The sequence below is a fragment of the Enhydra lutris genome, unplaced genomic scaffold (assembly GCF_002288905.1).
Source record: "Enhydra lutris kenyoni isolate GAN:26980312 unplaced genomic scaffold, ASM228890v2 scaffoldscaffold13, whole genome shotgun sequence".
Lineage (NCBI taxonomy): Eukaryota > Metazoa > Chordata > Mammalia > Carnivora > Mustelidae > Enhydra > Enhydra lutris.
Window position 1 is genome coordinate 54,826,027 of NW_019154097.1, and position 13,348 is coordinate 54,839,374.

Genomic DNA, 13,348 nt, shown 5'->3' on the forward strand with positions numbered 1-13,348 from the left:
GGCAGGGCATGGGGATGGATATGTGTGGCGGAGAGGCCAGAAGGAGCTGTGCTCTGGTATCAGGAGGCCACATTCAGAGCAAGAATGTGGCCGGCCCCAGGCTGCTTGCAGAGGCACGGGTAGAGCGGACGAGACCGAGGATCTGTGCTCACAGGCCTGGCACCACCCGGAGCATGTGAGGGGCGGGGGCTGTTGAGAGCTTGGCCTGGGGCAGAGGGCCCTCCCTGTGGCCTTGAGGCAGCCGCAGAGCCTATGGGAGCCTGTGTGTGGCTGTTGGGCTCCCTTCATCGGTGGTATGGCCTGAAGCACGCCGCACTTCACTGTGGCCCCTTAGGGTCCCGTGAGGTCCAGCTTGGTCCTCGTGACACCTCTGGAGACGGCTGTGTGCCTGACCCGTACCCAGGAGCTGCACGGGGAGGGCCTTGAGGCTGCAGGTCAGGAAGGGCAGAGCGGGTACAGGGTCTCCAGTGGGTTTTCTGCCCCAGAATGCAGGCTTCCTGTCCCCTATCCCCATCACCTCCTCCAGGAAATGACCCTACCCACATCTGCTCATGTTAAGCTGTCCAACTGGACCACCTGCTCTCAGCCCCGCCAGGGAGCTGGTGGTTGACGGGCCTGGGCCTGGGCGTCGGTCTGAGAACAAGGGGCTGCTGTCCCCATCACGATGGGCAGGGCTCTGAGCTGGGCTGACCGGCTCCAAGGCTGGGGGGTTTCCCACCACACCCTTGGCCAGGGGACTCCTGTCTGGCCCAGGGGCATCCCCGTCGTCAGCTCCAGACAGGACCACTGGGAAGGTCCTGGTTTCAGAGGCTACACTGGTGTTCGAGGAGAGCCAGCCTCACTAATGAATGGTGGGGGGGTAATCGAGCTTTCATTACTAGGAAGGCACCATGGGGGACGGAGCCATGGTAATTGCTGTGTAGCCTCCCGACGGCTTTGCACTTGGCACGGCATCTTCTCCTGCAGAGGCCTAGACCGTGGTGGGAGTGACGGGAGGGCCCGGGGGCCTCTGCCCTGAATGGCGCTGCTAGAGCCACATGGGGGCCGAGGGGGCCGAGGGGCCTGACTTCACCTGGTGGCCTTGTCTCCAGGTGCCAGGGGAACCCCAGGGAGCATGGTCATGAGTCTCTAAGGCATCTCTTCTCAAAGACCCCTGTCCACCTGGCCCTTTTCTGCCCTGGCCCATGCGGGTGGGTGTTGGCCCCTCGGCAAGAACGCGGCTGCAGCTATGTGTGGGGAACCAGGGCTGCAGGCCAGGCCTGCGTCCCCAGTCAGAGAGCACTCCTCCCTGAGGGCTGTGGCCAGGGGCTGGTGCCTGCACCCCCCACGTCCCAATCCGGGCCAGCTTCCGTGTGCCCTGGTTGTCCTTCAGGAAGGGACCAGGCCAGGGGTGGAATTGGGGCTCAGAGCCAGGAGGGGGTCTGGCGTTCAGAGCCCTGCTCTCCGTGGAGGCACAAGTGCACACTGCTTGCGGCCCACGCTCTTCACTCCCGGACAGCGCACACGCCGGGGCTCACCAACACAGGTGGCCTCTCCAGCTTCCTGGACCCTCTGCCCGGAGTTCTGACCCTGGCCCCCTACTGCCACCCTGGCTCACCTCCTCTCCTCTCTCCCTCAGAGCTGAGGAAGCAGGTGGAGAGCGCCGAGTTGAAGAACCAGCGGCTCAAGGAGGTCTTTCAGACTAAGATCCAGGAGTTCCGGAAAGTCTGTTATGCGCTCACGGGCTACCAGATTGACATCACGACAGAGAACCAGTACCGGCTGACGTCCATGTATGCCGAGCACAAAGCCGACTGTCTCATCTTCAAGGTAGGGCTACCGGGACCTGCCGTTCGCACTGCTGGACGACGGCGTGTGTGCAGGATCAGCCTCACTGGGTGTGCGCGGGGGCCCGGGCCAGGGGCGTCTCCTGACTCTCAGCCAACCCCAGCTCTGCCCTGCCCCCCAGGGCCTCTTGCAGGAAGCACCAGGCCCTGATTTGGCTGCCTCTGGCTATTGGCCGTCCCTGTGTGGCTGGGAGGGAGAAGGCAGTGAGGCCCTGAGCCGTGCTCAGGGGACAGCTGGAGTAATGGGGTGAGGGTCCGTGCTGGGCCAGGGAGGTGCCTCAGGACTGGACCATGGCCAAGGCCAGCATGCTGCACTGCAGGACAAGAGAGGGACCTTCCCTCCGTGGGACTGTGGGACATGCACTCGGGCTTGCTGGTGAGGCCAGGGCTAGGACCCCCGACTCACAGAGGGCGGGAACTGCGTGACCCGTGTTGGCCCCAGACTCTCTCTCTGGAGGTGCTGCCGGGGTGCAGTTCCGGACGGGACACGATAGGTGTCTGTGTGAACTGTCAGAAACGTACTTCACTCCTCTGTGATGTCCCACATCTTGGGAGAACTCGGCATTGCTGATCGTTGTTTCACATCTTGTAGAAATACCACGTTTTCTTTTAAATGTTAAGTAAATTAACAAAGATGTACAATTCGCTCTGGGCAGCCACCACAGAGTGGAGACAGGCAGAAGTCACTGTCAGACCCCCAGGCCCTCTGCCATGCCCCCCACCAGACCCTCTGCCATCCCCCCCCCCAGTCCCCCCCCCCCCCCCCCCCCCCCCCTCCCATCCCCCCCTCAGACCCTCTGCCATCCCCCCCACTGGATCCTCTGTCGTCCTTCTCCCAACTCTTCGCCGTTCCTCCCGATAGTCTGCTGTCCCCCTCAGACCCTCTGCCATCCCTCCATACCCTCTGCCATTCCTCCTCCCAACTCTCTGCCGCTCCCCCAGACCCTCTGCCGTCCCCCTCTCAAATCTCTGCCATCCCTCAGATGCTCTGCCATCCCCCGAGCCTCTGCCGCCCCCCACCAATGGTCTGCTGTCCCTCCCCACCTTCAGCTCTCCCCCATGCCCGAGGCCTGACTATGCTCAGCAGCCCCGCATAGGCATGTGCACCCTGTCCCAGCTCTGGCCAGGGCTTGGTGCAGCAGGGGCCCGCCAGGCTGGCGGCGTGCACAGAGTCTTTCCAGTAGCTTTGCAGAGTCCTGGAAGCACGGGCTCCTGCTCGCCATGCCCAGCCTTCAGGGCAGCTCCCAGCCCTCCTGAGCACCAGGGTATGGGGAGGACTGGCCAGAAGCAGGAGCCATTTCTCTCATTTGTCCATGGAAATCTTGGGGGTGGGTCCATGGAACGGGCCCGGTGATTTCCGTGTCCTTGTCTAGCCTCACTGCCTCTCCACAAAGCAGGGGACCCAGGCACAGGACAGGGCGGTCCCTGTCCCTCCTGTACTCAGCTCTCAGGCATTCCCCTAGATCCCCCGGTGGCCCCCGTGGAGGACGGCCACAGGCCAGGCAGCTGAGAGACCACGACTAATGGGTCAGGGTCTCCTTCGGCAAGCGCTGGCGCTGTGCAGCCTCCTGGGATGGGATGGAGGGGGGGTGTCCCGGGAAAGAGAGCCTAGGAGCGTGCATGTATGCACATGTGCATGGACATCTGCATGTGATAGGCACATGCACAGGATCCCCCCTACCCAGACCCCCAGCAGGGCATGGAGGCAGAGTCTTCTCGTGCCTGTCATGGGGCCCTGCTGGTCGGGAGCCAGCCCAGCTCCTTGCGGATGGCTCTGGACAGGTGTCTGCCTCCCTGTGTCTTGGTACCCTGGAAGCCCAGCTTTGCCAAGGACACTGGTTTTCTTATCATGTGCAGTCTCGTCACCCCATGGTGCCTGGTGCTGTGTGGGCAGGAACGGATGGTGGGGTTTTGCCTTTCTCATCATGGCTCCTTAGGAAGGATGGGAAGCCATGTTGGGTAAAACAGAGGGACAGGGATCTGGGGCCATGGAGCCAGCTAGGGGCCCCAGACACACCCTTCCTGCCCCGAACGTGCATCTCTCCCTTCAGGGCGAGGCTGTGAGTCCCCAGGATTCCAGCATGGGCCCTGGGCCCTACATTGGACCCCTTTGTGGGTCCAACTGAGGGGATCTCCCCTCCATTCTGCAGGTGAAGCCCATGCTGCCCTGCCCAGCCAGTGCCCCCATCCTGCACGGGACACGAACCTGCCTCTTGGACTACCCGATGTGGTCGTGAGGGCCTGCCAGCCTCAGTCCCCCATCCCTCACCCCCAGGGCGACCCCGGCTCCTCCCTCACTCTTCCATTGAAGCCTCCCCCTGCTGCTCACACACACGCGGGCACCCGCTGCTCGGGGCACATCCGCGTGGGGCCTTTCTCGGAGCTCACGGGCCACCCCACAGGAGGGGTCGGGTGGTCGGGGGGTCAGTCCTCTTGGCTGGCTCAGTCTTCTGTCCACAGACACGCTCCCCAGTGTCCTGAGGGACGGTCCCCTGGCACCAGCTGCCACGCCCCGGGCAGGGCTGGGCAGGGCCCGGAGAGGCGGCTGCTGGCATGCTGCAGGGCCCCAGGCTGCCTCTGTGGAGGCCCCTCCTCCCCTGTGACTCCGCCTGCAGGAAGTGCTGGGCTGTGGGGAGCAGCTAGCCAGCAGCGGGCAGTCTCCGCAGACTCTCCGGAGGTGTGTGTGTGCATTCACATGCTCAGCCAAAGGCCTCCCGGACACTGACGACACCGAGCCTCTGAGCTTCCTCTGGGCCAAGGGCTGTGGGGTCCGTGGCTGGAGCTGCCTGGCCTGTCAGGAGTGCTCTAACCCGGCACTCTGAGTGACTGCTGGTGAGTCACCTGTCACCTTTGCCTGCTCACTGTCGAGGGACAGGATACCCTATCCCACTCTGTCCTCTGCCTACTTCCCTGCTCAGGGCCTGGCGTGGGCAGGGTGCTCGCTGAGGACAGACAGATGGGGGAGAGAGTGTAAGAAGCTAAGTAGAAGGCAGACCGACCCTCTGCAGACACTCACTGGTTTCCAGGGTCCCAAGAGGGGACGCAAGGGGCCCTGGAGCCCTCCCACCCTTGGCAGGGTCACTGCACCCTGTGGGACTCAGCTTCCCCACCCACAGTGGTGAGCTCAGTCTGGATGCGCCCCGGGGTCAGAAGGGCTTCGCTAGGGCAGGGCTGCCCCTTCGGTGGGGCAGGAGGGCAGTCTTCTCTGTGGGCTGGCAGTCCTGAGTGTGAGAGGCTGTCGGACAGAGATGGGCCCGAGAGACGGGGTGGCCCGCCGGCCCCCATGCGGTGTTGGGCCCTGCCACCTGGGGGCTGATGGCAGATTCCCGCCGCGGTGGTGGTGGAATCAGGCTGGAGGGGGGTTACCTCCTGGTCCCTTTGCTTTATTGTATTTTATTTTCCCAGCAGTGATTTTTCAGGCAGGAAGGGGCCCTAGGCAGAGTTGGGAAATAGCTGAGCACTATCCCAGCTGAGCGGGCTCCGCAGGTGTGCGCTGCCGTGACTGAGGGCTCAGGCTCACCTGTGCACTCTGCGCGAGGACACATGGCGCCAGCGGTCCGGACATGCCGGCTGTGTGCGGGGAAGCTGCTTGGCTTGGGGCCGCCACTCCGAGGACAGCAGGAGCTAGCTCTGGCCCAGCAGGGGCCTGGCTGCGCGCGCGCACACACACACACCACCCCCCCCCCCCCCCCCCCCCCCCCGCCCCAGAGCAAAGCCGGCCCTCCCTCGTGCTCGTGCCAGGGCAGGGGCCTGTGAGTTCCCAGGACCAGCCAGAGCCCTGGTTTCTGTGGCCCGTCGTTCTGTGTGGCTGTGGTTCAGGAGCCCTCCTGCCTGCCTCCTGCAAGAAGCCCCTGTTGGAGGGAGGAGACGAGGATGGTGACGATGGCAGCTGAGTCTCATGCCAACGCCCTGTGTGGTCCAGCTGTGGACGGGGTTGCTGTGGGACGTGTGGTGTCCTCTCAGCCTAGCCCTGGGGATGGTGTTGGGGCCGGCCGGTAAGGCAGAACCCAGCTTCTGGCCGCGGCAGAGTGGCTCGAAGGCAGCATAGCCACGTCCGGGGCTCGCCTGCTGTCCTGGGGTCTCCCGTCTGTCCAGGGCACCGTGGCAGCATGCGCCAGTGGGGGCTGGGTGTGAACTGGACCGCAGTACACACCCCGTGCGGGCCAGGACCTGAAACTCTAGAGTGACTCCACTCACCACAGCGAGGGCTCTGGGGACTCGGGGGCTGCAGGAACCCGCCAGGTGCCGACCTGCTACCGCACAGTGCTCCCTGGGGGTGTGGGCAGCACCCTTCCCGCACGCTTGCTTGTATGGGTCCAGGCGCCCCCCAGGAGAAGTCTGGCTCATGTGGGGACATCCCTCCCCTCTGGGCTCTGCTTTTGGGGCTTGGAGGCACATTGGTGGCAGCCCGCTCCCCAAGCCTTGCCCCAGAGCTGTCTGAGGATTGCCTTGCCCCTCCCATCTGCTGACCAGTGTTTGGGGACGGGGCTTCTTCCTTCGCTTTCACGTGTCTGGGTCAGCTGGCCTTCACAACCCCGCTCAGGCGTGGCCTCCCTGAGAAGCAGGACCTGTCTGGGCTCCTCCAGCACCTGCCACCCCACCTGGCCCCCGGGAACATCTCTGCAGAGGCCGGGCCCCCCGAGCAGCTGGGCAGGAAGGCAGGCTCTTGAGGGTCCCAGAGCAGTGGAGACCGAGGTCAGGTGGCAGGCAGTGTGTCGGCCTCCAGCTCGCTTTATGATGTGGGTCTCCTGGGCGGTGCACCTGCTCTGACGGAGTGCACCTCTGCTGGGGGCTCTGGCCTCTCTGGTGTGGGCCCAGAGCTTACAGTAGGGGAGTGTCTCCTAGAGGGAGGTGACCCTTTGGGCTGCAGGGATGGCCCCTGTTGTGTTGTAAACGGCGCCAAACTTGGGGTTAGAGCTATGGAATGTGACTGTCATTATGCCTCCCCTGGGCCGTATGGGACATTCACGGGGCTTCGCCTCTGTGAGCCTCCCCTTCCTCTGTGTGCACCTGATGGCCGAGTTCAGCCTCAGGGGTCCTCACAACAGGGCCCACAGACCATGTGTGGGAAGGAACCCGGCCCTCTGGACCATGTGGTTCTTGGTGCTCAGCCCTAAGAAGATCTCACAGCATCACACACAGTCCCCACAGGCACGTGCGCACAGGGCTTGGTGCCTCTCCTGGGGCCGAGGCCGAGGTGCAGATGGGCCTCTGCGAGCAGTTCCCTGCCTCTCCCATAGAAGAACAGCCTGAGCGCACATCAGAGGTCACGTGTGTCCTGTTCCTACACAGATTGTAAAGCTGCTAGAGAAGCCACGGGGGCTCATACCTTGCTCCCACCACACAGTCATGACAGCGAGCTTTCTCCCTTGGGCGGGCATGTGGGCCACACTGCTTCTTGGTACCCCCTTGGGACGTGCCTGCTGGGCCCTGGCAGCCTCCCTGCACCTCCACGGACCTGGGGCCTGCCCCCTCCGTTCCTCTGCCAGCAGATGCCCGCTTGTTGGGCCCTGGGGAGGAGCAGAGCTGGTCCTGCCCAAGGTCATCCATTGTTGAGGGGACATAGGCCCAGGCTGAGCCCCCTGTGTCTGCTCAGCTTGCCCCCAGAAGGGACTGGGTGTATGGCTGCCACCGGCCCCACCCCAGCCCTCGTGGCTGTTCTGTCCCCACACCCTGTGCGTGGTGTGGCCCTCGCGGGCCTGGCTGTGGCTGGGACCTGCGCAGGCTGTGCTGTCCCCCGACGGAGCTTTCTACTTTGTCCCTGTGCCTGCCGCCTCTTCTGCTTGTAGGGCAGCCTCGTGAATCAGCAGAGCAGCTCTGCCGGCCGGCCTTCCCCTGTGCCCCATCATCCACAGAGCACAGCCTCCCTCCACCGCCCGGGCTCACACCAGCTCCATTGGGCCTGGCTGGCACCATTGCCGGGGGACCCCTATCTGATGGGCAGAGACAGGCCAGCAGCCTCCTGTGGCACCAAGGGCAGAGCCACCCACTGCAGAGGTGGCCTCCCATGGGAGCAGTTGCTATGGGTCAGCAGAGGCGGGGAAAGGGGCCAGAGCCAGGCTGGGGAGATGTAGGGCCGCCCTGTCCAGAGGTGGGGAGGTTGGGCCAAGCAAGAGAAGGGATTTGGACAAGGCCGTGGTGAGGAGAGAAGCTTGTACCGTGGGGCGATGTCCATGTGGCGTCATCTTGCTGGCACAGGCCTAGTGGGCCTTGCAGTTGCCACACCAACAGCTCTTGGCTAGAGGAGGAGGAAGGGGGGCTTCTGGGAGCAGGAACTGCCCCTTGTGCCCCAGGGACAGCTCCCTTTGTTAGGTACTGACCTGGAAGCAGCCCTGACAGTGCAGCCCCACGTCGGGGCCTCGTGTCAGGACAGGAGTCGGTCTGAAGCCAGGTGCACGTCTCTCTGAGGCTGCCTGGGGACATGCCCCACTCCCCGCCGTGAGTTCTGCTCCTGTTGCCGTGGGCCTGATGGTCTGATGGTGTTTCGGCAGCGGGAGGGGGTTCCTGCTGTCCCTGTGCAGTGTCTGGCTGACACAGGCCACTTCCCGCGTTGCTGTCTTCCCATGCAGGAGTCCCAGATCCTACGGCAGAGACGCCCCGACAGTAGGAGAGAGCGGGTTGAAGGGTGAGCTCGCAGGGACCAGTGTCCCAGCACTTTCACCCGCACACGAGAACATCTGCCCGGGGGTACTCAGGCTTGTTGGACACAGGGCAGGCACAGCCTGGCCTTGGTCCATTGCGGCTCTCCTGTCCCCACCCGTGTGGGACGCCTGCCCTCCCCCACCAACCCCTCAGTCCCTTCCCTGCCAGCCTGCCCCGTGGGCACCCCTCGGCCTGGACCAGGCCATTCTCCGATGTGCTTTTGGATTGCAATAGGCTCTCCCATGAGCGGACGGAAGAGAGTGAGGACCCGAGGCCATGTCCCCAGAAGCAGTGTGTGGGCCTGCCTCTTTGTGGGCTGGAGAGCTGGCAGGGCCATGAGAGCACAGTGGCTGACTCCGGGGACGTCTGTGGGCTGCCCCTGCCAGGCAGATGGGCGGCGTTCCTGCCGTGCCTGGTGGCTGCTGACTGATCTGGGTGGCTAGGGCGTGCTGTGTCTGGAAGCTTGGTGGGATCAGGCCAGCCCCACATGTAAGTGCCAGCAGTGCCTCTCGGTGGTCCCCTCCTGGCACTTTTCTCCCTGAAGGTGACTTTGTGGAGCAGATGATTTACCGCAGAGCGTGGCTGGCTGCTGGGTCGCCGCGCAGGTGCACGGGGACGTCCCTGCAGTGTGGCCTGCAGGCCTGATGGTCTAGGGGGCACCGGGCCGGCCTGGGAGTCGGGACTTGGAGGCCTAGTCAGGCCAGGGCCTCTGCACCCTCCCTGCCACCATGGCTGTGTCGTGACTTTCACAGAACAGTCAGGACTCCAAGGTGTCGGGACATGGCCTGGTCTTACCCCTGCATTTATGCATGAGGGGGCCAGCATCCCAGGTTGGGCCGCAACTGTCCAGTTGCTTCAAGTCAGATCCTACAATCAGAGTTGGAGTATCTGTTTCTGAGCTGAGTAATCGCGAGAGAAAGGGGTTTGCTCTGTTTTCTCAGATTTTTAAAGGAGAGGAGAAAAGGGCCCTACGGGCACTCAGACTTTGCTGGGTGAACCTGGTCTTCCGTCCGCAGCTCCTGGCGGGGGAGCCTTGCCTATTGGGGGATGTTAGGGGATATTGGGGGGGCGGGAGCCGCCCTGCCTCGTGTCGAGGCTGTGGTGTGGTGTGTGGGCTGCACACACTGCGGGGAAGGGGGCTCCTGCTGGTTTGGACAGAGAGCCCTGGACAGTAGAATACGGCTGCTCCTGGGAGGAACACAGCTTAGTCCCGCCAGCTCTCCTCCCTCGTGGCCCCAGCTCTGCCCTCACTTTGTGCGGATGGAGGCCTGGCTGCGGGAGAATGGTGGGTGAGCCTGGGCATCTATGCGGCCCCACCAGGCAGTGGAGAAGTAACAGGGCTCCTGCGTGGGAGGCCCGGGGGAGTGGGGGAAGCTGTGCTGTTTCTCCTTCACTCCCTCCCCTGACAGGCAGTCGAGACCACGCACAGGCTCCTGTCGGAAGAAAGCTACTCGTGGAGCATTCCAATCTCCTGCTGTAACAATGAAGTCTAGATAGACACTTTAATTTGAATTTGCCTTTTTTGGGTCCCCTGAATTTCAAATAGAGTTGGTTTGAATACATGCTGACTTCAAAACCTCTCTCCTTTCTTCAGCTGAGCGGGCTCAGGAATCGGGGTGACCCAGAGTGTCCGAGTATTCGTGTGGAGTGCACTGTGACCCCCAAGCCCCCTCTGCCCAGACATACTTGTCCCCCGGGCCTCAGGAGGAGAGGCCAGGCTTATGCTAACCTGGATGATGCCCAAGCCAGAGCCCGCGCCTTCTGGTGTCCGCCCTCCTGGGGTGGGGGGACTGACTTGTTGAGGGGGATTGAACAGCAGCTGGGATCCCAGGACACAGCCCTCAGTTCAGGATGAGGAAATGCTCCCAACATTGGGAAGAAAATTCATGAACATGAGTAAAGAGCTGGCTGACTTGGTGTACAGTGCTGCCTTTCTGGTTACGAGACACATTCGGGAAAGGCTGGTGACCTCTTGGGATGATAGCTTCTTCCCAAGCAGATGGGCCATGTCCTTCCAGAAGACAGTGGGCCCTCACACTGTGAGCAGCACAGTGCAAAGGAAGACCTGGTTTCAACTCCAGGAGCTTATGCAAAGGCCCTGTGGTCAAGGGGGCCCAGGCATCCTCAAAACTGAAATAAGGCTCTGGGGCTAGATCCCAGGGATTTTGGAGGGGGTCTGAGGGGAGGGAGGTGAGGAGCAGGGCCTGGGGCACACAGCACCCTGGCGGCTAGGGCAGCATGTCGGCTCTCCGAGAGCATCAGGAGCTCATTCAAAAGATTTTAAGACAGGGGCTGAGGGCTTAAGCGGACTATTAGGGCATAAGCGTGAGGGGGAGGGGTGGTGAGTGGAGTGTGCAGTCCACGTTCATAGCGAGGTGAGCCCCTGCCTCCCCTGGGGCCGCCACCTAGCCCCGTGGTCACAGCCACAGACCCTCTACCCGACCTCCGTCCTGTGACTCCTGCAGGCCTGGACTCATGCCTCCTTCCTTGCTGGTGGCCATGCTTGCCTGGTGGCCACACAGAGGCCCGGGTCCTGATCGTACAAGCAGCTGTGGGAACCCTATCCAAGTATAGCTGGGCCTGCAGGGTAACTCTCAGCCACGTGGGACCCCGTGTCCAGGGGCAGCGTGGGCTGGTCAGCGGCTCACTTCTGTGTTCGTGTGTGTTTCCTGGTGAAGCGGGCCCAAAACACGGGGTTTTGTCTCCCGCTCCGTTCAACGCCGGATTATGAGCATTTTCTGCCTGGTTAAATGTTCGTCCCAGTGACGGGCTCAACAGTCCCGTGAGGAACTGTTTGTGGTCCTGCCTTCATTGATTCGGGTATTCCTTTGTGCTCAGATAGTTAGCCGGGTCCTCCGGTCCATCTGCTGGTCTGCTCACTGCGGTGAGATGGCGTTGGCCGGGGGGGGGGGGGTACACCTCCAGATGAGGCCCCCAGGAGATGCATTCTCCATTCAACCCCACAGAGGCCTGTCCCTGTGCCCCCCGGGGACATCCTTGTGCCTCGGGTCCCTAGACAGCATCGCTGGAGAACCCAAGCACACCGCAGCTCCTGTTCTTGGGGGAAAGCCAGGCTGAGTCAGTCTGGGTCTCTCACGCTCTGTGCCCTGGACTGTTAGCAGCCCCCTGAACACCACCACCTTCGTCCGCCACAGTGGGCGCCGGGGCCCACGAGGGGCTGAGCCCCTGGACACCCAGAGGGCCTGTGAGGCTGGTGATCTGGCCTCGCCCTGTGGACCTGGTCTCCTGGCCTTGGGCTGCTTGCGGGATTTTTTCTGTGCTCACTTCGCTGTGGTCCCAGTGGCTCCTCAGGTTTGTGGTGTCATAGTTCACCAGATTCAAACGATCCAGGCTGTCATTCTTCATGTGCTGCTCCTGTGCCTCTCCTGGAGCTCTGGCCCCACTCCCAGAAGGTCACTTGGTGTCACTTGGCTGTGTGCTTGTGTTTCCGTGTCTCGGTTTGGATGGTGTCTGTCGCTCCATCTTCTGGTTCACTGACCTGTTCTCTGGGAGCTGCTCATCTGCTGTGCGCTTCATACGGTAAGTTTTTTGTCTCAGATGTTGTGTTTGTCATATCCAACAGACCCGTTCGGTTCTTTTCTCGTAGGTCACCGTCACCCCCGTTTCGGTTACCTGTTAGCCTGTAACAAATCCCTTAGAGCAACAAGCGCCTGTCAGTGTCTAAGGGCCAGGGCCCCACGAGTGTTGTGTCAGGGGTGCCCGTGGGCTTCCGCCCAGGCAGGAGGCCGAGGGGGCACACACATCCTGCTGTCACACCGTGCAGCTCCTGGCAGGAAGCTTCACGGCTCGCCACATGGCGCTCTCGGGGGCCGCTCGATGCCTGTGGAGTAGGACGCGGTGACTTATGTAGCTTCGGACGGGGCCATCGCGCTGCCGTCTCTGTGAGGGGACCGCATAGGAGGCGACTCTCCAGGGCGGGAGGGCCAGGAGGGATCATCAGGGGCCGCTCGCCTGATGCTCACTGTGTCCATGTCTTATGAACCGAGAGTGTATTCGTCACTGCCGCGTTCAGGGCCTGCTGTGCTGATTGCCTCGTCTCTGGGCCTGTAACTGTTGGCGGACATGTCTCTCAGTTACCAGTCACAGTCGCCTTTTCTGCGTGCTTCCTAACTTCCTGCACTTCCTGAACATGACATGGTTGAGGGTCTTCCTCTGAGCAGTGGTGGCCTTTTTCTGGCTGGCAAGTTGGTCGGCTGGCTCTTTTGGAGGCCGGTGTTCAAGCGTACTCAGAGCTCACTAGTTTGCTTTTATTCTCGGGCTGCTTAGATGCTGCTGCTGAGACCTTCGCCCTCTAGAGTCTCTGGTAAAGGCCTGGATGCCCACCGGAAGGTCCTCTCTGGCCAGCGAGGCCCTGTGCACCCTGAGGGCCTTCCCAGGTCACAGAGTGCTCCTGCTCTACTCCGTCCTGCACGGGCTCTGGCCTGCAGGGCCTGGCTCCTCAGGGCTGCTGAGCTAGCCACCCACCCAGTGAGGGGCCCCTCACGTGCCTCCTTTCTCTGGGACTGCTGTGGCTGCTCGCCCAGCGTCTGCGCACAGTTGTGTGTATTTCGTCCATTTTCTCCGGTCGTTTACCACATGAAGGCAGCTCTGGTTCCGATGCCCTGGTGGACGTCCCCAGTTCGTGTTTTAAGAAGACCAATCAGCCCACAGCAGGGTGGGCTCTGGGGGCTCCGGTCACCCCTGAGATTACACACAGACACGGTCTGTCTCCGCATGGATCCCGCGTCTCCTTGCCTCCCCGGAAGAGCCGTGGGCCTGGGTGTGCAGAAGGTCACTCGAGGCAGGACAGTGTGCCGACAGACCGTCCCCATGCATGCTCTTCCTGGCCGCACAGATGCCTTGGGCCCCGCCCTCCAGGA

General features: G+C 62.6%; 1 protein-coding gene across 5 annotated transcripts in view; it reads left to right on the plus strand.

The window, feature by feature from the left end:
* The window catches only part of LOC111145738 (mitotic arrest deficient 1 like 1), a 329,575-nt gene that overhangs the window by 282,582 nt on the left and 33,645 nt on the right, over nt 1-13,348 (plus strand). For all 5 annotated transcript variants that reach the window (XM_022500905.1, XM_022500908.1, XM_022500909.1 and 2 more), the window contains one exon: nt 1,619-1,809. In XM_022500905.1, the coding sequence (XP_022356613.1) occupies nt 1,619-1,809 (191 nt within the window). The remainder of the gene's footprint in view (nt 1-1,618; nt 1,810-13,348) is intronic.